Source organism: Bos indicus, chromosome 25 (genome assembly GCF_029378745.1).
Source record: "Bos indicus isolate NIAB-ARS_2022 breed Sahiwal x Tharparkar chromosome 25, NIAB-ARS_B.indTharparkar_mat_pri_1.0, whole genome shotgun sequence".
In the NCBI taxonomy this organism is placed as follows: Eukaryota; Metazoa; Chordata; class Mammalia; order Artiodactyla; family Bovidae; genus Bos; species Bos indicus.
The window spans coordinates 40,063,915-40,087,873 of record NC_091784.1 but is presented as its reverse complement, the minus strand read 5'-3'; the positions used below and the strand labels follow the sequence as shown (position 1 = coordinate 40,087,873).

General features: G+C 60.3%; 1 protein-coding gene across 3 annotated transcripts; it reads left to right on the top strand.

The window, feature by feature from the left end:
- The first annotated feature begins 93 nt into the window (after nucleotides 1-93).
- On the top strand, nucleotides 94-23,651 carry SLC29A4 (solute carrier family 29 member 4). Of its 3 annotated transcripts, none has more exons than XM_019988366.2 (11): nucleotides 94-183; nucleotides 12,147-12,328; nucleotides 15,186-15,311; nucleotides 15,579-15,692; nucleotides 16,156-16,284; nucleotides 18,189-18,263; nucleotides 19,478-19,725; nucleotides 20,327-20,462; nucleotides 20,578-20,765; nucleotides 21,403-21,643; nucleotides 22,652-23,651. In XM_019988366.2, exons 2-11 carry the CDS (start codon nucleotides 12,157-12,159, stop codon nucleotides 22,792-22,794), a joined length of 1,572 nt encoding a protein of 523 aa, XP_019843925.2. In that variant the 5' UTR covers nucleotides 94-183; nucleotides 12,147-12,156; the 3' UTR covers nucleotides 22,795-23,651. The 3 variants fall into 3 exon arrangements, with proteins under 3 accessions (XP_019843925.2, XP_070636359.1, XP_070636360.1); XM_070780258.1 differs by lacking the exon at nucleotides 94-183 and adding an exon at nucleotides 8,468-8,671; XM_070780259.1 differs by lacking the exon at nucleotides 94-183 and having other exon boundaries at nucleotides 12,198-12,328; nucleotides 15,560-15,692.
- Nucleotides 23,652-23,959: the final 308 nt, after the last annotated feature.

The window sequence follows — 23,959 nt, the reverse complement described above, 5'->3', positions numbered from 1 at the left end:
GGGAACAGATGGCTCCAACTCCCACCCACGGAAGCCAAACATTTCCCTGGTTACCCTGCTAATTTGCTCACAAGGCTCCTCTTGTAAATAGAGAGTACAAAGGCTCCTTCGCGCCGCGTGTCTGACGAGCAAATTCTGACTCCACGGGGGAGAGGCCTCAGAGAGAGCACAGCAAAGTCCCAGGTAAGTCCCAAGTAAGGCCAGGCGTGGGCCTGGTGTGGTCCAGACGTGGCCAGGAGCGTCGGCCATTCGGGGCCATTTTCCTGCCACTCCCCAGAGGCTGGCTGGGAAAACTTGGGCCAGCCTGTGGCACGTGTTTCCTCATCTGATCTGTGAAATGGGCGTGTTGATGGCAAGGGACCCGGATGCAAGCCATCACTCAGGTGCTCCAGGAATCCGAGGATCTGGGAGTCTGGTCACCCTGCCTGCCTTCCTCTGGGGTCAGCTTGGTGGCCCCAGGGTCCAGTGCCACTCTGTCCCCAACCCCAGCGGTAGCTGGTTCACCCAGACCCTTTTACTGACCGAGACCTTCTCCAAGCCCAGCCCCAAGGCTCAGAGACGGGCTGACTCCTCGAGGCTTCTCAGTTTGGGCAAACATTCGACCTTGGGCAAACGGCTTCCCTCACCCGGGCCTCACCCCCATCTGTACATTCGCGAGTCCTCAAGCCTCCTTCAGAGGCCATGAGGGTCCAGTGACCCCCAGTGAGTACTCAGGGTCACCCCTGACATGCCCAAGCCAGGGGGAGGCTCCGTGCCGGGGGACAGTGGCGCTGAGCCTTTGTGAGTGGATGGCAGTTGGCGGGATGGGGAAGGGCGTGTGTGGATGGGGGTGGAGGGAACTAGGTGGGAAAAGCTTGGGCAAAGAGTCGCCTTGTTGTTGGGGGCGGGGAAGCCTCAGGAAATTGGGTGTGGCTGGGAGCTCAAGGGAGGGGCTGGGGGGTGGGCGGGAGCGTCGTGGGGGGTGGCTCCGCGCTGCGGGAGGCGGAGATCAGAGCTCGGGGTGCAGCAGCCAGCCCAGGGTCTGCCGAGGCTCCCATCCCCCACCATCCTCAGTGGCTATAATGAAGAGCTCTTCCAGCTAAAAGCTCCTGGAGCCTGGCCAGCAGCTGCCGCCGCCCTGGCCAGCCTCCAGCAGGGCCCCGGGGAGCCTTTATGCCCACTCACTGCCTGGCCTGAGGTGTCCTGAGGGGCGGACCCCAAGATGCCATGATGGCTCAGGGCCCCGGTCCCGGAAACCTGGCCCCCGGTACGCCTCCCTCTGACCTCCAACCCCAGGGGTCTGGGGGGTTCTGGGGAGCAGTGTGCCCCACCTAGGACAGACAGGGGTGGCTGAGAAGGGACAACATCTGCCTGGCCTTGCTGTGTGACTTGAGCAAGGCAACTGGCCTCTCTGAGCCAGGCCCCTCCCCTCCTAGACTCACTGTGAGGATCTGAGCAATGACCTTGGCCCAGGACTGGCTCCTAGGGCTGCCAGTGCCAACCTCCCCCCTGCCAACCCTGTCCTGCTCAGCACCACACACACCATCCCTGCCCTCCTAGGAGACAGTCCTGGGGTTTTATTCATTCAAGTTGCCTTTTTAGCCCAGAGGGTTGGGTTGCATTTTCTCTAAGTTGACACCACGATGCTCAAAGGCAGAGCACAGGCAGGGATGAGCTGATGGCGTCCTGGCATGTGATGCCTGCAAGGCTCGGGCAGGGGGGTCCCGGCCGGCCCAGGGGACCTTTCTACCCAGGTCAGAAGCCTGGTGCCGGGGCCTGCCCTGAGGTGACCGACATCACCCGTGTCCTGGGGTCACTGTGAGCGTGGAATCCAGCTTGTGTATGGCGTGACTGTGCAAAGACCCACTGTTCCCTCACCCCCGCCTCCCCACTGCCCCACTGGCTTCCCCAGCTCTCAAAGGGCGCTCCCAGGCCCCTGCACAAATTAGAGGAGGTGAGAGGGGAGGTGCCACGGGGAGACCCTCGCCCCTCCACCGTCTGTGGAGGCCTGGGCCTGCCCAGCGCGGTAGCTGGCGGGCCCGGGTGGGCACCCAGCCTCTGTCCGGGGGGGCCTTTGCCTCTCCCTCCCCAGCCCCTCCTGACAGTCTCTGCCTGACTCTTGGCTGCATGTCCCGGTCGATGGGAAGATTCTAATGGGCTTTAAGTTAATAAGTTGGGAATAAATTAGGTTTGGGCTCTGCGGGAAGCAGATGGACTGGAAGAGCCCTGGCAGAGGTGGGGCAGGGTAGGGAGGGGGCATGGCGGGGCGCACCACTGGCCCCTTCTCTGCATCCCTCCACCCCCAGCATCCCAATGTATCATTGCAAACATTTTCAACATAAGGAAGAGCCGGAAGAATCATGCTGGGGACCCCCAGCGGCCCCCCCAGAGGAGCCTGCCTGGACTCCGCTCTGTTTCTGAGAGTCCAGCTCTCCACCCACTCTCCACCCAGCAACCCACCTTCCTTCAACGCAGTTCAAAGCCAACTGCAGACACCAGGACACTTCTCCCCCACACCGGCAGAGCGGTAGCTAGAGGTCAATATTTGGGGATTTTTCAGACAAAATTTACCAACAGTGGAAGGCACGAATCTAAAGTGAACATTTGCTGAGTTTTGACAGATGGACATGTTGAATTAGCCAAATCTCTATCAAAATAGAGAGTATTGCTCACCCTGATGCCTCTCCCTACCGAAGGGTAAACATCAACCGGATTTCCCTTGATTCATCTTGTCTGTTCTAGAATTTCATGTGAATGGAACCACACGATAGGAATTCTGTGCCTATCTTTCCTGTGTCTGTCTTTTCCATTCAGCATAACTGCACCTGATGGTCATCCGGTTATGGGGGTAGCAGCAGCGTGCTCCTTTTTCACTCCTGAGTAGTATTCCATGGTGGGACTGGACCACAGTTTAACCATCTTCCCTCGCAAGGCCCCAGGCTGTTTGCAGGTTTCTGCTATTATGCATAAAATCTGTATCTGCCTTTTTGTGGACATTTATTTTTGAGATTACCTTGAGGCCGTCCCTCCCTCCAAACAAACCAAGCCCACCCTGAAGCTGGAGGGGACAGGAAAATACCCCAATACACCCGCTGGTCTTTGTGCTGAGCACATCACCCCCACACGGCGTCCCACTGGGGGGCCATGGTGGTCTAGGAGGCACCTACTCCCTGGGAAGGGACGGACAGTGAGCGGGCAGGCTTGGTAGCTGTTGTCACTGCAATGGTGGGAGTTATTCTAAAACGTCCACTTTGGGCCCAAAGTGTATCCCCCGAGATTCGTGCACAAGGGCACCCACCTGGAGGGCTGGTTAGATGGGCCACCAGCAGGAACAAAGCCAAGAGCCTCCAGAAAAGCCATCACCCTAGGGAAAGATCGAATGTAGAGTATTACCAGCAAACCATGGTCTTGGGTCAAGCAAAATTTCAAAGTACTATTGTCAGGGTAGATGATATGGTTAAGAAATATTTAAGGGGACTTCCCTGGTGGTCCAGTGGCTAAGACTCTGTAGTCCCAAGGCAGAGGGCCCCAGTTCGATCCCTGGTCAGGGAACTAGGTCCCACATGCTGTAATTAAAAGATCCTACGTGCTGCAACTGAGATCGAAGACGCCATGTGTCGCAACCAAGACCTGGTTGTGACATATATTTTTTTAATAAGAAATATTTAAGGTAGTGGCTTGAAATGCTCTCAGATAGATGAAAAGGCTTCTAAGAATCTTAAAAGCAGGCACCTCAGACTTTCTCTGTTAGATTAGTGAACTTAGTGAAGTTGCTCAGTCGTGTCCGACTCTTTGGGACCCCATGGACTGCAGACTACCAGGCTTCTCTGTCCACGAAATTTTCCAGGCAAGAATACTGGAGTGGGTTGCCATTTCCTTCTCCAGGAGATCTTCCCGACCCAGGGATTGAAGCCAGGTCTCCCGCATTGTAGGCAGACGCTTTGCCGTCTGAGCCACCAGGGAAGTCCGTTAGATTAGAGAGCTTCTAAAAATCGTGGGGACCTTGTTCCTCAGCCCAGCACTGAGAGATGTGTGGGTGCGGCTTTTACCTATTAATAGTGGAACGGATTATAATTTGATACATAGGAAGCCCAAAGCGTTTTTAAAACAATTATATCAGATTGGGCTGAGCAGCTGAGCCAAATCTCTGCTGCTGGGACAGAACCCACTAGCCTACCCACCTTCCCACCCATTCGTGACGTGTGGGGAAGGTTACAGGGTGGGCTCTGGGTGTTACCCCTGCAGACCCTGAGGGATCCTGGGAGAGTCAGTACGAGCAGGTTAGCTTTCAGGAAGCTCGCTCTGTCCGTCTAGCGAGCTGGGTCGGAGGGCACAGTGCGGGAGGCCAGGAGACCAGGGAGGGGGCCCTGGTAGCACTCCGCTGACAGGTGACTTTGGGGGGAGCTTCCGAGGCCACCGAGAGCAGCGCCCAGCACTTGTCGAGTGCAGGCCGGGCAGGGGCCTTGGTCCCCGGCGGTGGCAGCTGCAGGTCACTCTGGGGCATGAAGCAGACCCCACCCCAGCCTCTCCCTGTGCCACCTCACCGCCCTCACGAGGCTGGGTGACAGAACAGGGGGGACAGCGGGCCCCTCCCTCAACCCCTGCCACAGCCCGTCACCTGCTTGTTCCAGTGGGCCTTAATTGGCTGCGTTTTTCAGCCTGGCAGATGGCGTTTCTCCAAGGGAAGGCTGCTCACAGGGATGGGAGCACAGGCATCGACGAGCAGGGTCTTTGCTGCCGTCAGTGAGGCTGGGGTGTCGTCAGCAGTGACAGCGGGCCAGGTCCTGGGGCTCACCCAGCCCGGTACCCCCACAGAGAACACTTTCCTGGGCCTGCCACTCAGCCCCGAACCCTCAGGAGGCATAGCCAAAGACTCGGCTCTGACCTGATGGCTGGGACCTCTCTGGGTCTCAGTTTGCCCACAAGTAGAATGGGGATGGCTCTAGGGGTCCCCGGCACAGGGCAGCTGGCGGGGGGAGGGGAAGGATGTCTCTGAATGTGCACTGAGATCTCAACAAGCGTCGGTGCCCCCTCCCTGGTGAAGCATGTTAGATCTTTTACCCCTCACAACAGTCCTTCCAGCTCTCCTTTTCCAGCTGAGACACAGAGAGGGGCGGTGAGTGGCCGCAGGTCACACAGCAGGAAGGCTGAGCTCTCGCCAGCTGCTGAGGGTTGAGGGTCCCCGTGGGGGAAATGAAGTCTTCCTATCTCCCTCAGAGGGTAAAGCAAGGTCCTTGGGCATGAGACCCATGGTATGGTGCACGACAAGGAGACATTCAAGAGCAGGGCAGAGGGCACAGCACGAGCCAGTGTATCAGTTATCACAACCACGGCCATGCCGCGTAACAAACACCCTCCAGAGGTCAGTGGCGTAGACAGGAGGTGTGTGTGGCTTTCACGTGAGCCCTACAGAGCTCATGGCTGGACTGACCCTGAGGAAGGGTCCTGATGTGGCAAGATGTGGGAGTGGCCTGGCCCCTCTCAATTCCGAGTCCTATTCAAATGCATCCGCCTCTCCCAGGCCCATTAGAGCCCCCACGACACAGCCCTGATCACCCCCATGATATCGCAAGCTCCTGCTAAGGTCCTCTGGACACGAGCAACATCAGTCATCCTCCCAGACCTTGGCCCTCATCTAAACCCTGAAGTCTCTTCCCTGTCTTAGCAAACTGAAACTTTTCTTAGCAAATAGAAAAGGCAGGGGACTTCCCTGAAGAGCCAGTGGTTAGGACTCCGGGCTTCCACTCGCAGGGAAACTGGTCAGGGAACTAGGGTCCTGCATGCCCTGCAGCATAACCAAAAAAAAAGTCAGAAAAATAAAGACAATGATGCCTCTCCGGTCCCCACATTCAATGGCGACTAACATTTTACTGCATTCCCTTCTAGTCTTTCCTCTATGCAGAATACATATACTGTGTGAAACTGTGTATCAGGCTTGTCCAAATAATGTTAAAAAATTCAGTGTACGAGAGGGGACAGTAAAAAAAATCAGTGTCCTTTCTCTGATCCTGCCCCCACCATCTCCTTTCTCAGAAGCAATCGCTATTTGGTACTATTTTATTAGGGTGTTAAGCTGATATTCACAGGTGAGGCTCACCTATTATTTTCTTAGAGAAACTTCTTCAGGTTTACCACACTCTTTCTTTTCTCCTGTGCTCTGAAAGGATGACGTTGCGCCTTGGCTCTCCTTTCTTTAAAAGTTGGGTAGAATCAGTAATTTTGTGAAACTGCCCACACCTGAGTTTGGGAGCAGCGAAGACATAGTTCTTTAACAAAATTCTCTATTTCTTCTCCAGTAAATGTTCTATTTAGATCTGATTTCTTATTTGATGGCAGCTTGTCTGCTCATTTTTATTTTCCCAGAAAATCTTTTATCCAGTTTTTCTAATCTGGGCCACAAAGTGCCAAGTATCTTTTGTATTTCTTCCCACTTCCTGTTGATATGCCGCTTGCTTTCACATGGCCAGTTTCCACATTAAACGGTACATCCTAGTGGTGACAGATTATTCCACTAGTTTTCTTGGTTTTTTTTTTTTTTTTCAAATATAACAATCATGTCATCTGTCTCCCACCATGATGAATATTCCTTATCTTCTCTTCTTGGATAACCAGACTATTTGCAATGTCTGGCTATTATGGCGAATGTTTTTGTTTAGAAAGCCTTTTCTGTATTTTTAGAATTATTTCCTTAGGCTAGATTTTCCGAATCAAAGGCATCTTTTTTAAGCCAATTTACTTTCTGGGAGGATTGTTCCAATTCACATCCCCCTACCCCAGGAGAAATGGCAACCCACTCCAGTACTCTTGCCTGGAACATTCCATGGACTGAGAAGCCTGGTAGGCTATGGGGTCGCAAAGACACGACTGAGCAACTTCGCTTCGCACCCTAGGAATCCAGGCTTAAAACTCTCCTCCGACTAAAACACTCCAGGGACTTTCCTGGCAGTCCAGCAGTTAGGACTCCTTGCTTCCACTGCAGGGGATGTGGGTTTGATACCTGATCAGGGAACTAAGACCCCACATGCTGCTAGGTGTGGCCAAAATAAAGAAAGAAGACACGCCAGGGGCTCCGACAGGAGCCCCCTCAGGCTGGTTTCTGCCCTCTGCCCCCCTTCCTCCCCCCTGGAGGTACACTGACCTTCTTTCTGTTCTTGAATAGAATGAGGTTTTCTGGCCTCGGGACTGTGCACTGGCTGTTCCGTCTGCCCAGAGCACCCTTCCCACAAATCTCCCCACCAGGGGCAAGTCTCTCCCGTCCAGTGTCACCTTCTCAGAGTGGCCTTCCCTGACCACTAGACGCCCACCCACCCCCGTAGGCACATGCCATTGTCTCTCCCACCACTCTCTCTCTGTCTTCCAGGCATCTGAAGCTTCCAGAAATGATTGCACTTGCTTACTGCCTGCGAAACCCCATGGGGGCAGGGACCCTGATGGGTTCCCTGCACCTGGAACAATGTCTCACAGGCACTGAATAATTTTTCCTTGCACCAGGGCAGCTCCACCATGGCCTCCCGCATTGGCCCTTTCAATGCTTTAGAGCCCTGGGAGACACCAGACTCATTAACTCTAAGATTAATGATTTTGAACAACTGGCCCTGTCTCCCAGCCCACTCTCTGCTCGCCAGAGGTGGGTCACCAGACAGGAGGAGGGGCTAGTCTGGTGGGAAGTGAGGGGATGACATCCAGGTAGGGGCTTGGCATGGTCTCTGCCAGGCACCTGTGTGGATCCCTCCTGGGGGGGCTCAGCCCTGAGTGGGGGGCTTCCCACGGGCTTGCTCCTCCACCTCCCACCTCTCCTCCCCTTGAGGTTGGACGCCTCTCCTGACAAAGAACTTTCCCTCCCTTCCCAGTGTGGTGGGCTCCTCCCAGGTCACAAATGAGCAAAGGGAGGCTCCCAGAGAGGTGCGCAAGGGGCCAACAGCCCTGGGGGGGTTGTAATTCCATCCACCCGGGAGGAAACTGAGGCTCCGAGACGGGAAGCCGCCTCCACAGCGTCTGATCTCAAGCAGCGAGCAGGAGGACCCCAGGGCAGGAATGGGGACCAAGGCTGCAGAAGCCCCTAGATCTGTTTGGAATGCACAGGATCTTCTGCTCGCCGACTTCTCATCCTTCAAAACTTGAATCTGGTCACCGGCTGACCTGTCCCACCCACTCTTCAAGCACCACAGGCCTCCCACGAGAGGGGACAGTAGTTGGAGGAGGTGAAGGGGCAAGGCAGGGATGGGGAGGGGAGTAGGCCTGGGCACCCAGGCAGGGAGGTGGGCATGGGCAGTGGTAGCTAGATCAGCCACAGGTCACCCAGAGGTCGCGGGGGGGGGGGGGGCCCAGACCTCAGTCTCCGCCCCTCCTCTTCCCCGCGGGCTCGGAGGGCGGGGAGGGGGGGACTGGGGGGCGGGAGGGAGGAGGGGAAGGGGCGGGGCTCCGCGCGGGGGGCGGGCCGGGGCGGAGCGCGGGGTCCCTCGCTGTGCTCGCCGAGGCCGTTGCGCCCCCCGGACGCGCTCGCCGACCCGGGGGCCGGCGGACTGGGACCCGCGGAGGACGCCGGCCGCGCCGGGCCCGAGGCGGGGTGCGGGGAGCGGGACGCAGCGGGCCGGGGCACGCGCGCCCAGGGGTCCCGGCGCGGGGGCGTCGGGCGCGGGCGGGGCCGGGCGCCCCGAGGACCCCCACCACCCCCAGACCGGACCGGACCAAGGTAAGCTGCCATCGCGGGGGCGGCGGGCGGGGCGCGGGCCGGCCGGGACGCGGGGACCTGTCGGAGCCTTTGTCTGAGGCGCGCGCGGCCCGGCTCCGTGCTTCCCCCCCACTCCGCGCCGGCTCCGGCCGCCGAGTCCTGGGGCGCGGGCGCGTGACCCCGGGCAGCCCGAGACCCTCATCCTCCCACTCCATCCCGGGATGAGCGGGCTCCCACGCGCACCCTGTCCAGCCTCCGGACCGGGCCAGCCCGCCACCGGCCCCTCTGCGAGCGCAGGACCCAGACCCGGGAAGCGGAGAGTGGCCGCCGGCTCCAGGCCCTGCCTGGCCAGGCGCCACCTCCTCCCCAGGCACAGCCCAGCATCCTTCCAGCTGAAGTTCCTCCTTGGAAGTTCCTCCGCCCCACCGCGCCCCTACCCCTGCCCGCCCCCTCCCAGCTCTTGGGAGAGCGGCTGAAAGAGGTGGGGCCTGCGCCCAGAGGTCACCTCCCAGGGGTCCTACCGTCTGTCCTTCGCCCAGGAGCGCTGGCCTGCGAACCGACTGCGTTGCTGTGGAGGCTCCCCCGAGGGAGCCGGGGCTGGGGGCATTGCAGCACCAAGGCCAGGGGCCAGGGGCGGGGCCGGGCACCCCGGTCGGCTGGCGCCTGTGGCCGGTTGGCCAATGCTTTTGAGCCTGCCTCCTACCCCGCTCCAGGCAGGGGGTGGCCCGTGGGCCTGGAAACCCACTTTCCTATGGGCAGAACCACCAGGGAGGACTTTGGGCCAGTCCGGAAGGCTTGGCTGCGGAAAGAGCGGTAGAGAACTTACAGGCTGCCTCAGATAGGGGGTCCGGGGGCAGGGCCATCCAAGGGCGTCCAGCCAGCCAGGGCCAGGGGCTCGCATGAGCCTGAGGCCCCAGGAAGACTAGCCGGCTGGCTTTCCAAGCAGATCCCAGGCTCCCTGTGCCCTCCGGCTGGAGTGCAGCCCCTGAGAGGCTCAGACACCCAGAGCCTTCACAGTGCCCTGGGGGCACAGTTAGAACTCAGTTGCCTCTGAAATGGGGGGAGCCAAAGGCGGCCGGCCTGGCGGGGCTCCAGAACGTGCTGTGTGGCCCCTGGACCCGGCTCTCTGTGCCTCAGCCTCTCTTAATGCGAAGTGGGGGCCTTCAGGACTGCTGGGGTGTGGAGAAGACCCCTGTGCCCCTGTGCCTGTCCATAAAGTTTAATTAAAGCAGGACCCAAGGAGGAGGGGCTGGGGGAAGAGCTAGGCTCAGGCCTGCCTGTGTGGGGTGGAGCTGGGCGTGGGGGGGTCTGGGGGGACGGCTTGGAGGCCTGCAGCCCAGGAGAGGGAGGGGCAGCCCCCTCCAGCCAACCCCCCTTGCCCTGCCAACATGGGAGGTCATATCGGGGGTGCTGGGGCCACTGAGCACCTCCCAGGAGGGGGCCTGGAGGAGCACAAGGGCACAGTGGCCCAGGCAATGTGAGTGGCGGCTGCCCGTCTCGCCCGCAGAGTGTCTGGGAGCAGCGGGGTGGCCTCCTGGCTCCATGCGGAGCACGTCCGCCTCCCGGGTGGCGTGGCCTCTCGGCTAGGCGGAAACCTCAGCGCAGAGGCCGGGCGTGTCCCCGGCGCCGCGTCTGTCTCGGAAACACAGGCCAGGGGGTCGGAAGCAGACACCCTCCAAGGCTGGAGGGAGGGGTGCTCGTCGTTGCAGACCCTGTCCTGGGCCCACCTGGGAGGCCGGGTGGCTGGGGGACCCAGGGTGTCCAAGCCTCCAGTGCAGGACCCTGCCCAGGGCCACAGCCCTTCACCCGCGACTGAGCTCCGTCCTGAGTCCCGTTCGGCCCCTCAGCTCCGGATGTGGCAGGAGGTCCAGGACTGAGCCTGGAGGGGGGTCACGCCTGGCTTCCCGGCCCCCACACACACATTGCTTCTGGGTGCCCATCTGCCGGTCAGCCCCCAGCCTGCAAGGACAGAATTTCCCCAAGACCCACCTGGAAGCAAAGAAGGCTCCAGACTCTCAGACCCCAACTAAAACTCTCTGTGGGGAGCAAAGAAGCGGGGGGAGCCCAGGGGAGGCTGGGGAGCAGGTAGACAGGCGGGGCTGCTGGAGGAAAGGAGATGAACCAGGCAGAGGCGGGAGTGGGCATGGCTGTGGGCCAAGCTCAGAGAGAATCGGAGCAGCCGAGGGCACATAAGGTCCCTTGGGGAGCGGTCCCTCTCCCTGCTGCTTCTGTGGGTGCCCTGACCCATGCTCCAGGGGGAGGGGATCAGGAAGTAGGGGCGCCACACTCAGTGCCCGATGCTGCCACGTCCCATCTCTGTCTCCGGTTCCCTACAGTGAGTGTGTATCCTCTTGGCAATCAGATAAACGATTAAAGGTTGTTCCAAAAACAAACTGGTCAGTATTTTAGGGAAAAAAGCTAGACACCCAACTTCTCCAATGGTACTGGAGAAGACTCTTGAGAGTCCCTTGGACAGCAAGGAGTTCAAACCAGTCCATCCTAAAGGAAATCAGTCTTGAATATTCTTTGGAAGGACTGATGCTGAAGCTGAAACTCCAATACTTTGGCCACCTGATGGGAAGAACTGACTGATTGGAAAAGACCCTGATGCTGGGAAAGATTGAAGGCGGGAGGAAAAGGGGGCGACAGAGGATGAAATGGTTGGCTGGCATCACCGATGCGATGGACACGAGTTTGAACAAACTCCGGGAGATGGTGAAGGATAGGGGAGCCTGGCATGCTGCGGTCCATGGGGTCACAAAGAGTCGGACTCAACTGAGTGACTGAACAACAACGTCCATTGAGGATCAGTTAGCTCCTTTCCTCCAAAGATATAGATTTGAATTGAGGCAAGAGCCGGAGAGAAAGGACTTCCCGCCACCCCACGAGGCTGGCCCCAGTACATGGGCCGTGGGGGCGCGGGGACCCACAGGCCTGGGTCCAGATTTAGGTCCCGCCGCTCACTGCCTGTTAGACCGGGGTGGCGGGGCAGAGGAGCTGTTCACCCAGTAACGTTCCTTTTCATCGGCCATCAAATGAGTGGATGTTGGAACCTCCTTCCAGAGGGCAGTGGTTCATGGGACACTTGAGTGCAGCACTGGCACACACATGCTCAAACCACCCCTCCTGCACCACCGCATCTGTTTCCTCTCAACCGTGCCCGCCGCTGCCGCCCTCATGCAGGCCTCCAGTCTTGCTCCCTGCTGCAGCCAGGGAGCATCTTAAGACACAAGTCACATGGCATCACGTGTCCGCTTGGGTTTGCATCCAGCGACTCTGCTGTTTCAGTGCTGAGGGCTCAGGTTCAATCCCTGGGCGGGGAGCTAAGATCACATAAGCCATGTGGCATGGCAAAGAAAGGAAAAAGAGGGAAAAAAAAGGGGATGGGATGAATAGAGAGGACGGATGGCCCTGGGGGGTGCGGGCTGGCAGCAGGGCAGTGGGGCTGGGGTCCTCTCCTGGGCTCCCCATCTGGCCTCCTTTGCTTTCTCTGCAGCGTGGCCGCCATGGGCTCGGTGGGCAGCCAGCGCCCCCGGGAGGCCAGCGTGGCAAGCATGCCACACGGGGGTGTGGTGATGAGCTTCAGCTTCGACAGCGGCCACCTGGAGGAGGCGGTGGCCGGGGCCACCCAGGCCCAGGGCGGTAGGACCAGGGGCATCCCGATTTTCACGGACTCTGGTGAGTGAGGGGCAGCGGAGGGTCGGCCTTGGGAGTCCTCCCGAGCCTTCCTGGGATGGGGAACCTCGGTGGGGGGGATCACTGAGCCTAGGGGGCAGCACTGGCCAGGATGGATTAGACCTGCTGCGGCGACAAAGGAGCCCACGGTCCCAGTGCCTTCGCCAACACCGTGTGTCCAGGTGTGTTCAGGGAAGCCTCCGTCTTAATGTGGGCTTCCACGGGGGCAGGCGCACCGACCCGTGTGTGGACTGCTGTCTGCAGGCGACGTCTGTTGTGTGGCCACACTCATTGGCCAGAGCCAGCCTTGCTTCACTTCAGCAAAGTCCCCGAAAAGAGGACTGGTGTGAGATTCCAGGACCCTGTTTACTCCCTGACTGTGTGTCCCAGAGCAAAGACCTCCGCCTCTGAGCCTCGGGTTCCCTCGGTGGAGGAAATAGGGCAGACTTGCAGAGCGGGCAGCATGTGGGTCTGGAGTCAGGCAGATTTGGGTTCCAGAGAGCTCCCGTCTCTTTGTCTGCTCAGGGACCTTGGGCAAGTCACGAAAACACACTCACCCTTTCCCCAGGGGCTGCAAAGTCCATACCTCTGCTCCCCGAAACTTAAACACTGAGATGCAGAGCTGTTACGAGCACACCTTAATGTTAGATGATACAGGGGTGAGAAAGTGAATACAATAAGAACATTTGACTACTGTAGCCCGCCAGGCTCCTCTGTTCATGGGATTCTCCAGGCAAGCATACTGGAGTGGGCAGCCATTCCCTTCTCCAGGGATCTTCCCAACCCAGGAATCCAACCCAGGTCTCCCACATTGCAGGCAGATTCTTTACCGTCCGTGCCACCAGGGAAGCCCTAATACATATATACACACGTATTCATATCAAAATAAGGAAGAAATGCTCGGGCAGTCAGTCCTCCTATCTGGCTAGTCACGACTGTAGCTGGTATTTATAGCCACTTTCTCCCACCCACCCCCACCCACATTCCTTGTGCCCTCCACCAGCACCTGAGCTGGTCAGGGCTCTTTTCCGGAAGGCTCTGGAGCACGAGCAGTCCTGCTAGACTTGGGTTGGGGTCATTTTCCATGGACTGTATCACATAGAGCGGACATCCTGAGAGAGGCCGTAAGGAATCTCCCGTCTTCCAGATCCACACATCTGGGAGCACCCGGGTGTCCCTGTGATGGTCAGGATCAGCCCCTCCGCCCCCAGTGGGCACAGCAACTCTGTCCTCTGCAGGGTCACTGCAGAGGACAGTGTCTTGGGGTGGAACCGTCCCGCCCTTTAGAAGGAAGCCCCCTGCACCAGCAGAGCCTGGAGACATGGGGGTGGGAACCAAACGTTTTGCGTTGCTGTTCAGTCACTCAGTTGTGGCTGACTCTTTGAGACCCCATGGACTTGAGGACACCAGGTTTCCCTGTCTTTCGTCATCTCTCAGAGCTTGCTCAAACTCATGTCCGTCAAGTTAGTGATACCATCCAACCATCTCATCCTCTGTCACCGCCTTCTCTTCCTTCCCTCAGTCTTTCCCAACATCAGGGTCTTTTCCAGTGAGTCAGTTCTTTGCATCAGATGGTCAAAGGACTGGAGCTTCAGCTTCAGCATCAGTCCTTCCAATGAATATTCAGGACGGATTTCCTTTAGGATTGGCTGGTTTGATCTCCTTGCAGTCCAAGGGCCTCTCAAAACTCTTGCCAGCACTGCAGTTGGAAAGCATCAATGTCACTAGTTCGGGGACCTCTGCCGGTTGTGGTGATTCGGCCTGCTCTCACTTCCGCCGTGGTTCGTGGGAATGAGAACGCTAACTCCAGGAGAACCTGGACCATATATTGGACACGGACTTAGAGCGTAGACAGCTTCCCAGAGAACACTGTCTGAGCCCCACTAGCTCTTGACACCCAGCTGGCCCTGTACTGAGTCTGCAAAAAGCCATTTCAGCATTCTGTCCAGCCAGGTGTTTCAGTGGCCATGATGATAAGAGTCAAGGAGGCGGAGAGGGTCACGGAGGCGGAGAGGGTCATGGAGGCGGTCGGGGTCACGGAGGTGGTCGGGGTCGTGGAGGCAGTTAGGGTCACGGTGGCGGTCGGGGTCGCGGTCGCGGTGGTGGTGGGGGTCATGGTGGCCGTGGGGGTCACGGAGGCGGGGAGGGTCACAGAGGCGGTCAGGGTCACGGTGGCGGTCGGGGTCGTGGAGATGGGGGCCTCTTGGTGACGGACGGCGGCCGTGGTGAGGGTTGCTGTGGTCGTGGCGTGTGTGGTTGTAGATCTAGTGGCCGCGATGGTGACGACTCGGGCGGCAGTGGCCACGAGGGTGGACAGTGGCCCGGTGACCGTGACCCTGGTTCTAGTGGCTGTGATGGTGATGCCAACAGCCGCGATGCACAGTTGGCTTTGCCAGCCTCGGCTGTGGGATGGATGGCAGCCGGGGTGATGACAGCCGTGGTGACTGCGGCCTGCGTGAGGAGGGACCACAGTACAGTGATGGTGGGCGTGATGCTGGTCCGATGGTGACAGGGGCCACAGTGCTTTGTAACTTTTGAGACTGGCCGTGCTGGCAGGGGTGCGGGCAGCTGTGGCCGTAGGGCTGGAGAGAGCCCACAGTCATGATGGCTTCAGTGGCTGCATATGGTAGGAGTGGCCATGCTGATGGTGCCCACGATGGCGGCTAAGGTGGCAGAGGCACCGAATGGTGGGATGCCACGTCTGCGGTTAGGGTGACACTGAGTGGCTACGGCTGTGGTGGTCACGATGGGGGGTGGTGTGGTTCACTGTGCCCGTGGCGGCGGCCTGCACCCCAGTGTGGTGGCCGCGGCCACGCGTGGGCCTGTCCGCCTCTCGCCTGAAGTCTGGGTTTGTCGGCAGAGGAGCCGGCGCCTGATGACCGCTACCACGCCATCTACTTCGCGATGCTGCTGGCGGGCGTGGGCTTCCTGCTGCCCTATAACAGCTTCATCACCGACGTGGACTACCTGCACCACAAGTACCCAGGTGGGCCCCGGCCGCGTCCTGCCATCCACGCTGCCCTGCTCGCTCGGCTCGGGCCAGCTGCCCTCCAGAAACCCTTCGGGCGGCACCCTGCTCCGGGGGCCCGTTTTCTTCAAACTCTAGCTCGGCTGTGAACTGCCGCATGACCCCAGGGCAGCCCCTCACACTCTCTGGGGCAGAGGGAGGAAGCAGTGCTCTGTGGGGGCAGCTGCAGAGGGCGGGGCTCCTCTGAGCCCCGGCTGCCCCCCCAGCGCCCCCCACCGCCCGCAGGAACCTCGATTGTGTTTGACATGAGCCTCACCTACATCCTGGTGGCGCTGGTGGCCGTGCTCCTGAACAACGCACTGGTGGAGAGGCTGAGCCTGCACACGAGGATCACCACGGGTACGCTGCCCACTGCCCACCCGGCCCCCAGCCCTCCCCTCTGGCCACCACGCACCCCTGCGCCTCACTCTCCTTGTCTGTAAGATGGGTGCACTTCCTCCTAGGAATGTCATAGGTTCCACTATGAAAACCGGGTCAGGCTCGAGGGGTGCAGTGCACGCTGGCATGATGCCCGTACCTGGGGAGGCTGCTGTGTGCCCCACATGTGTCCCGGGGCCCTTGTTCTCCCCTGCTTTTCTCTACCATTTGTCTCCATGGTAACATTCAGCTTCAAAGTCCAGCTCAAAAGGCGCCTCCTCCAGGAAGTCTTCCAGGTGCCCCTCTGAGACCTGTAAGACGTCCTGCCCTCCCAGTCTTAAGGGGAATGGCAGAGAGAGAGCACTCAGCCCTGGCCCTGTGTGGAGGTGAGGGGGCTCCCCCAGCCCACTGCTCACTGCTCCCTCTCTGGCCTCCCCTGACACAGGTTACCTCTTAGCCCTGGGGCCCCTCCTCTTTATCAGCATCTGCGACGTTTGGCTGCAGCTCTTCTCTAGGGACCAAGCTTACGCCATCAACCTGGCCGCTGTGGGCACCGTGGCCTTCGGCTGCACAGGTAGGGTCAGGGGGCCAGGGTGGGTTGAGTTGTGTGCTAGGGGCGTGTTATACAGGGTGAGCCAGGCTCAGGGCTGGTGTGTGTCCACATGCACACGGGCATGTCCATTTTCACACATCGCACACTGCACACCCACAGGGCTGTGTGCGCTGGGCACGCAGTGTTGGAGCACACACACCGCGCACATGTCCACACGCCCAAGCCTTATGTGGACATTAAGGCACCTCCCTGGTTTTCTCAGGTATAAACTGTGCCTCACAAACTCTCAGGCATTTTTTCTGTGTCAGTGTTTCTCTTGGGCAGTAGCTTTCCAGTTTTGTTTTTTTTTAAAGCTTTTTATTTTGAAACTATTTCACACTTGTGAAAAGTTGCAAGAATAATATAATGGGTTCGCATATACCTTTTAACTTCTTATTGTTGTTCAGTCGCTAAGTCACGTCCAGCTCTTTGTGATCCCGTGGAGGGCAGCAGGCCAGGCTTCCCGCCCTTCACTATTGCCTCGATTCACCAGTTGTTAATATTTTGCTGCAAATGCTTTCTTTCCTTCTCTGGCTTTCTCTGTCTCTCCCCACTTCTAAAGTAGCTGTATATATAAATTTCCGCGTACATATATATAAATGTAAAATAATGAACATTTTCTCTTTAAACCGTTCAGGAGTTACTCCAGACATCGTCACACTTTTTGCCATAATACTAACAGTTTAGGGCGTTTCACTGTGGTAACAGTTAAACCTGAGACGTTTCCCCTAGAACCGTGTCTACAATTGCCCAAATCAGGACATTGAACACTGATACAGCAGTGTCATCGAATCTATAACCCATGTAAAGATTTCACAGGCTATTCCTATAATGTCCTCTATAATTTTTGTCTTTCTGACCCAGGGCCACATGCTGCATTACTGGTCATGTCTTTAATCCAAGTGGTCCTCAGTTTTCCTCTGTCTTTTATGGCAGCAACTTTTACAAAGGTCCAGGCCAGTAGTTTTGTTGATAATGCCTTCCGTGAAGAAATGCATTTCACATTATGACTCAGCAAACGTGTGTGTGTGTTTATAAATAAAATCAAGGTTTGTGAGATAATATTCTCAATCCAGGCTTTGTACACAGGTCTGCTCTGTTTTTTAAAAAATCCTGGTGACAACCACGAGATCCCAGTTTGCCTATCCTGCTCCAGGGTTTCCTTCTAGACATGGAGTCATTAGACTGTAGGGTGTGAGCCAGTGTGGCTTTCTTTTCCCCAGACACGGCTGCAGTTCTGTCTTCATATATATATATTTTTGCTTGCACCGGGTCTTAGTTGTGGTGGGTGGGTTCTATTAATAGTTCCCTGACCAGGAACTGAACCCAGGCCCCCTGAATTGGGAGCATGGAGTCTTAGCCCCTGGACCACCAGGGAAGTCCCTGCACTTGTGTCTTATTGGTCAGGATGAGAGAAGTTATGCTTGGTAGTAAATGAGCCCAGAAATCTCAGCGGCTTCGCAGAACCAGTCTTACTCCTGACTCTTGCTACATGTCCAGCCGGTGCCTGGGGTACTTTGCACGCTCACTGGTGCTGACAGTGGCTCTCCATTTGTAACACGTGGCCTTGGCTGTAGCTGCCCCTGGGGGAAAAAAAGACTGGAAGACCACGTGGGCTTTGCCTGCCTGGTCCAGGAGTGATGTATGTATTTCTGCTTGGCTGTCAGTGACCAGAGGAGGTGGGGGAGCCTGGCCAGTCCAGGGTGGGGACACGGAAGGCAGGCAATGCTGTTTCCACCACACCCCTCGCGGTGGTTGGACCACCTCCCTCTGCCCCCAGTGGTGTTCATGTCCTTTCCCCACTCTCTTGCCAACACGAGTGTTCTTGAACTTCTGAACAGGTGATAAGTGGTGTCTCACGGTTACTACTCTCTCTCTCTCTCAAGTGCAGCAATCCAGCTTCTACGGGTACACAGGGATGCTGCCCAAGAGGTACACGCAGGGGGTGATGACGGGGGAGAGTGAGTATCTGCAAACCCCAGGAGTGGGCGCTGGGCTTTCTGGGCTCTGAGACCCTCTCCCTGGGACTGAGGTGGGGCTCAGGAGCCCTGGGCACATGCGGCGGGAATGCCTGGCTGGAAGCAGGGGCAGGACTCCCAGACGAGGAATGTGGCTGTGAAGGGCATGGCCTCTTTGGTGTGCGGTCCTCTGGGATGTGAGGCACAGGTGGGTCTAGAGTGTCTCGGAGCGCCTGTGTGAGGCATGCGTTTTGTGTCTGTGTGTGCATGCGTGCGCGCGTGTGTGCACGGTCAGCCCATCCACACATGTCATGTCAAGTGCCGTCCCTCAGCACCAGGCTCTCCTTGCAGCCCCAGACCCATGAGCCACCGCCACTTGGCATCTCAGACTCACTACCCCAAGCCCACCGTGTCATTTCCCACGGCCTCAGTGAGCTGCACCCCCACGCTCAAACCTGAAAGTTACTCAACACCCCATCCTTCTGCAAGTTGTGTGGGCCTGCCTGCCCTCCAGCTGATCCTGCCTCTCCAGCCCCCGGTCCAGGCAGCTGACCCCCTCATGCGGTGCCCCCCTTCCACACAACGTTAGTTCCACCCTCCATCCAGCCCCAAGCAGCAGGGGCCCCCAGGAAGGTACCTGGCCTGCTGTGACTCCCCACCCACCTGGTTCCAAGCCCACAACTTCCTTTCAGCTCCTCAAATAGAAACACGCAGAGTTCATGCCCTCTTCCCCTGCCTGTACCCCCAAATCCTGGTGTTCTTCTTTGCGACCTTGGGGTCTCTCCCCTCCAGCCTCCTAAGGAAAGGGCCTGTGTGCATCATCCCCACTGTGTCCTCAGGGCGGTACGGTGCTAGGCACACAACAGGCATTCCATCTACACTTCCAGTGGAGTGGGAGAGGGTGTGAGCAGGCGGCGGGCCGGGGAGGGGCGGTCTGCGTGGATGCGTCCTGTGGGCAAGTCTTAGGGCTGCGGGATAGCTTGTGGGACGGGGCCGAGAGGGAGGGCGGGGCCGAGAGGGAGGGCGGGGCCGAGAGGGAGGGCGGGGCCGAGAGGGAGGGCGGGGCCGAGAGGGAGGGCGGGGCCGAGAGGGAGGGCGGGGCCGAGAGGGAGGGCGGGGCCGAGAGGGAGGGCGGGGCCGAGAGGGAGGGCGGGGCCGAGAGGGAGGGCGGGGCCGAGAGGGAGGGCGGGGCGGGCGTCACGGCCCCTCCTCCTCAGGCACCGCAGGAGTGATGGTCTCGCTGAGCCGCATCCTCACCAAGCTGCTGCTGCCGGACGAGCGGGCCGGCACGCTCATCTTCTTCCTGGTCTCCGCGGGCCTGGAGCTGCTCTGCTTCCTGCTGCACCTGCTGGTGCGGGGCAGCCGCTTCGTGCTCTACCACACAGCAAGGCCCCGCCACTGCCGCCCGAGCCGCAGGGCCGGCTACCGCGTGCACCACGACGTGGCCGCCGAGGACGTGCACTTCGTAAGTCGCGAGGTCGGGGTCTGGGGGCCCTGGGCACGGCCGCCACCCTGTCCCAGCCGGGCCCTCCTTCCTGACGCGGACCACGGTTCCATCCCCCGGTGGCACACATGTCTGGGGCCTGAGCCCCCTCTGGATACGACAGCCCACCCCTGAGGCCTTAACACTCCCCCACGCCGGCTGTGATGGACCACACCTGCGGCCTGAGGTCCGTGCCGAGCTGTCCTGGGGGCTGGGGCGCGCTCTGGTGGCGGCAGGGCCGCCTAGCCCGCAGAGGGCCCAGGGATGGCAGGTGTGGGGGCTAGGCACAGGGGAGCCGGGGAGCCGCCTAGGAGAAGGGCAGGGCAAGGGGAGCCAGAATGTTCTCAAAGGAGTTGTTCCAGCGAGTCGCCCTCGCTGGGCCCTGGGCTGGGGACACGAGTGAGCCAGAGACCGGCCCACGGGAGGCCCCCGTGATGGTCAGGGAGGTTCCCCTGATGGCTCTGGGCTGAGACCTGACCCGTGCGGCCGGAAGGCCGTTGGGGGTGGAGGGGAGCACAGGCCCAGAGGCTCGGCTGCGGGGACCCGCACGCAAGTCCCGGCCCCCACTCCGTCCTCCCTCCAGGAGCACCAGGGCCCAGCACTGGCCAACGGCGGGTCCCCGAAGGACAGCCCGGCCCACGAGGTGACGGGCGGGGGCGCCTACACGCGCTTCGACGTGCCTCGGCCAAGGATCAGGCGCAGCTGGCCCTCCTTCCGAGGTGGGCGGGCCTGGCCCGGCGTCGGGTCTGCGCGTGGGGCGGGGCGGCTGCTCCGACGGGCTGCTGGCAGGGGCTCCTGGGCTCGCCGCCCTCTGACCCCGCTGGCCGCCCACAGCCCTGCTCCTGCACCGCTACGTGGTGGCCCGCGTCATCTGGGCGGACATGCTGTCCATCGCTGTGACCTACTTCATCACGCTGTGCCTGTTCCCGGGTCTCGAGTCCGAGATCCGCCACTGCATCCTGGGCGAGTGGCTGCCCATCCTCCTGATGGCCGTGTTCAACCTCTCTGACTTCGTGGGCAAGGTGGGCCCCGCCCCAGCGGAGGGGAGGGCGCCCCCAGTTGAAGATGCATGTGGCTCCGGGTGGGGAGGGTTGGAGCCGAGCCATGGACCAGACCAGGGGCAAGAGGAGGGGCACCTGGCACTGGCCCCAGGCTCACTGGTGGAGGGGTCTCTGGTAGCACAGGTGTGGATGCAAGCAAGGGGGCAGGAGCACCCAGAACTGGCTAGCCTGTCATTGGGCTTTTCTAGAGGCACACAAGGCTCAGAGAGGGAAAGCCACATGCCTGCGGTCACACAGCAGGGAGGTCTGAGAAACTCCAAGCCAAGCTTAGTTAGCGGGTCCAGCTGCCGCCGCTTCCTACAAGTTGACACAGGTGGGCCTGACTCTTTGGGCCGCCGTGTCCTTGTTTCTCAAATGGGGTCGTGAGCCTGCCCGGTGAGGGCGCTGTGAGGACTGATGCAGGACACGTGTCGTGTTTAGCTGGGTGCCAAGCACACCGCAAGGCCTGTGTGTCGCCACAGTGAGGGGTTTGGTCAGTTTTCGGGGGCAAAAACAGGAAAGGACAGGGACACGGCCTGAGCCGGGAGCGTCCAGGGACAGGAGTGGGTCTGGAGAGGCGAGGGCAGAGGCTGGGGCCCACAGGTCCATCTCCCTGCAGATCCTGGCGGCGCTGCCCATGGACTGGCGGGGCACCCACCTGCTGGCCTGCTCCTGCCTCCGCGTGGTCTTCATCCCCCTCTTCATCCTCTGCGTCTACCCCAGCGGCACACCCGCCCTCCGCCACCCGGCCTGGCCCTGTGTCCTCTCCCTCCTCATGGGCATCAGCAATGGCTACTTTGGCAGCGTGCCTATGATCCTGGCGGCGGGCAAAGTGGGCCCCAAGCAGCGGGAGCTGGCAGGTAAGGCCCCCCTCGGCCCACTTGCCTGTGAGACTGTCCACCACCAGGCAGGGAAATCCAGGCCCATAAAAGTCAAGGCCACACCGCAAGCAGCTGCGTTTGGGTCCCAGGGACAAGTCAGCTCAGAGCGTGTAGGTTGGGACGTTCATCAAGCCCTTCCTCATTCATCCCACGACAGCTCGGTGAGCCTCTGCCTCGAGGCAGGCACTGTCCTAGGCTCCAGGGACACAGCGACAGTATAAGCGGTCCCTGTGCTGGTGGGGTTGACCATCCAGAGCTGACACGGCACACAAAGATGTGCTGTGCTGGAGGAATACAAAACAGCGATGGGATGGAGGAGTCGGGGTCGGGCCTCACTGTGGAAGCAGGGCAGTCTGGCAAGGCATCACTGGGGAGGCCGAGTGAACAGAGCCCTGGAGGAAGGCGTGAGGGGCCAGCCACGTGATGGTGCAAAGGAAGCGGCGGGACTAGAATGTGCAAAGGCCCCTGGGCAGAAGCAGCGTGGGCCAGGGAGGTGGTGAAGAGGTGGGAGGAGCCTGGAAGGAAGCCCTGGTTCCAGAATCTGTTTTGACTGTAGGGCCTGCAGGGCCAGCTGACTGGGAGATGGAGCATGAGAAGGGGGCGGGGGCAGGGGTGTGGTCAAGAAGGACGCCCAAGTTTGGGCCTGTTGCCGAGGGCAGGAAGGCTGGACGGTTGTCAAGTGAGACAGAGGAGGGGCTGAGTGGGGAAGGGGCACTGGAGGTGGGTTCTGGTCAGGGTTACTGCGGGAAGCCTGGTGGGCACCCCAGGTCGTCCTTGACAAGGTGAGAGGCTGGAGAGGAGGCGGCGCAGGCCAGGCTGGGCCGCCCAGCACGTTCTGTCAAGGTTGGGCAGCCCTTGGGCGGCAGGAGCTGGCCGTGGTCACCGCCTCACCCCCCGAGGAGCGGGGCTTCGGCTCCAGTGCAGGCTTGGCCCGCCGCCCCCCAGGGGCCCCGACCCCCGCCCGCTGAGTCCCGGTCCTGACCGCAGGGAACACCATGACCGTGTCCTACATGACGGGGCTGACGCTGGGCTCGGCCGTGGCCTACTGCACCTACAGCCTCACGCGGGACGCCCACCGGAGCTGCCTGCGCCCCTCCGCCGCCAACGCCTCCTTCCCTGCCGGCCTCTGAGCCCCGCCCAGGGAGGGCCGCCGGGGCCCCCTCCCCACCCCTGCCTGCAGTGCCTGGGGGCGCCCAGCCGCCTCCCTGTGCGGAAACCACCACCTCCTGGCGCTCCGGCCCCAGGGCTCCGCCCCGCTCTCGGAGGCCTGGACGCGCCGCCCCGGATGCGGCTGTGCTCCGCGCTCCGTCTCACGCCTGCCCTCGCCCCCCGCCCGTGTCCGCCCGGCCCCGCTCTGTTGGGTCACTCACAGCCGTCCCCGCCCGGGAGAGCAGACCGCCAGCCCGTGTCCCCTCCTGGGTCCTCTCTGAGGGCCCCACGGCCCTGACCCCACCGTCCGCGGCACCTCCCCCTCCACTGGGGACCCCACTCCCACAGGCCTCCCCCCACACCCCCGCTACGAGGGGGCTGCAGCCTGGGTGTGCCCACCCCGCGCCAGCACCACCCATGCACCCTGGTACCCCCCTGACGCCACAGGCCTGGGGGTCTGTCTGCCCAGGGAGCCCGGTCGACCTCCCTGTTTCCTCCAGCCGCCTGTGATACAGGAGGAGACAGTTTGAGAGCCATGACCAGGGCCCACAGCCTGGCTGGAGTCACACCCCACGACCTAGCCTTGAGCCCTGTCCAGGGGGGTGTGGAACAGACGTGCCCAGGGGTGCCTGGCAAATAGAAGGGGGGGTCCCTCCAGGGCTCCAGGCTGGCTCAGCACCCCGAGCTGGGGGGATTCCCGGGGCATCCTGCCAGCGGCGGGCTTCTCCAGGGGTAAGACAGGTGCCCTCCCACCCCCTCCGGGTCCCGTCCACCCGTCGGTCCACTGACTGTACCGCACTGGCCATTAAAGATGAAGGCAGAGCCTCTGCCCCACCAACGCCTGGAAATCACGTCTGTGCCACCGCCGTCTCTGCCCGCCGGGGTGGGAGGAGGGGTCCTGGTGGGGCAAGGCTGGCGGTGACTGGGACCAGTCTTCCCCCCACGCACGTGGCGGGCCCAGGACGGAGCTGTGAGGAGGGGCGCGGACAGGATGCGCGTGGGCTTTCAAGGGCGGCCCACTGGAAACGCGGGAGGAGAAGGGACGGCAGCTCGGCCTTGTCGTCCAGGGTCAGAGCGAGGAAGCGGGCTGGGGGGCGTTCCGGGGTCAGGTCTCGGCTCTGTCGCTGACAGACTGTGATTGGAGCA

Coding starts and splice junctions, on each gene's coding strand:
- SLC29A4 (XM_019988366.2), top strand. CDS start 12,157: ATGGGCTCGGTGGGCAGCCAGCGCCCCCGGGAGGCCAGCGTGGCAAGC. Junction 18,264..19,477: donor GGGGGTGATGACGGGGGAGA/GTGAGTATCTGC, acceptor CCTCCTCCTCAG/GCACCGCAGGAGTGATGGTC. Junction 21,644..22,651: donor CAAGCAGCGGGAGCTGGCAG/GTAAGGCCCCCC, acceptor TCCTGACCGCAG/GGAACACCATGACCGTGTCC.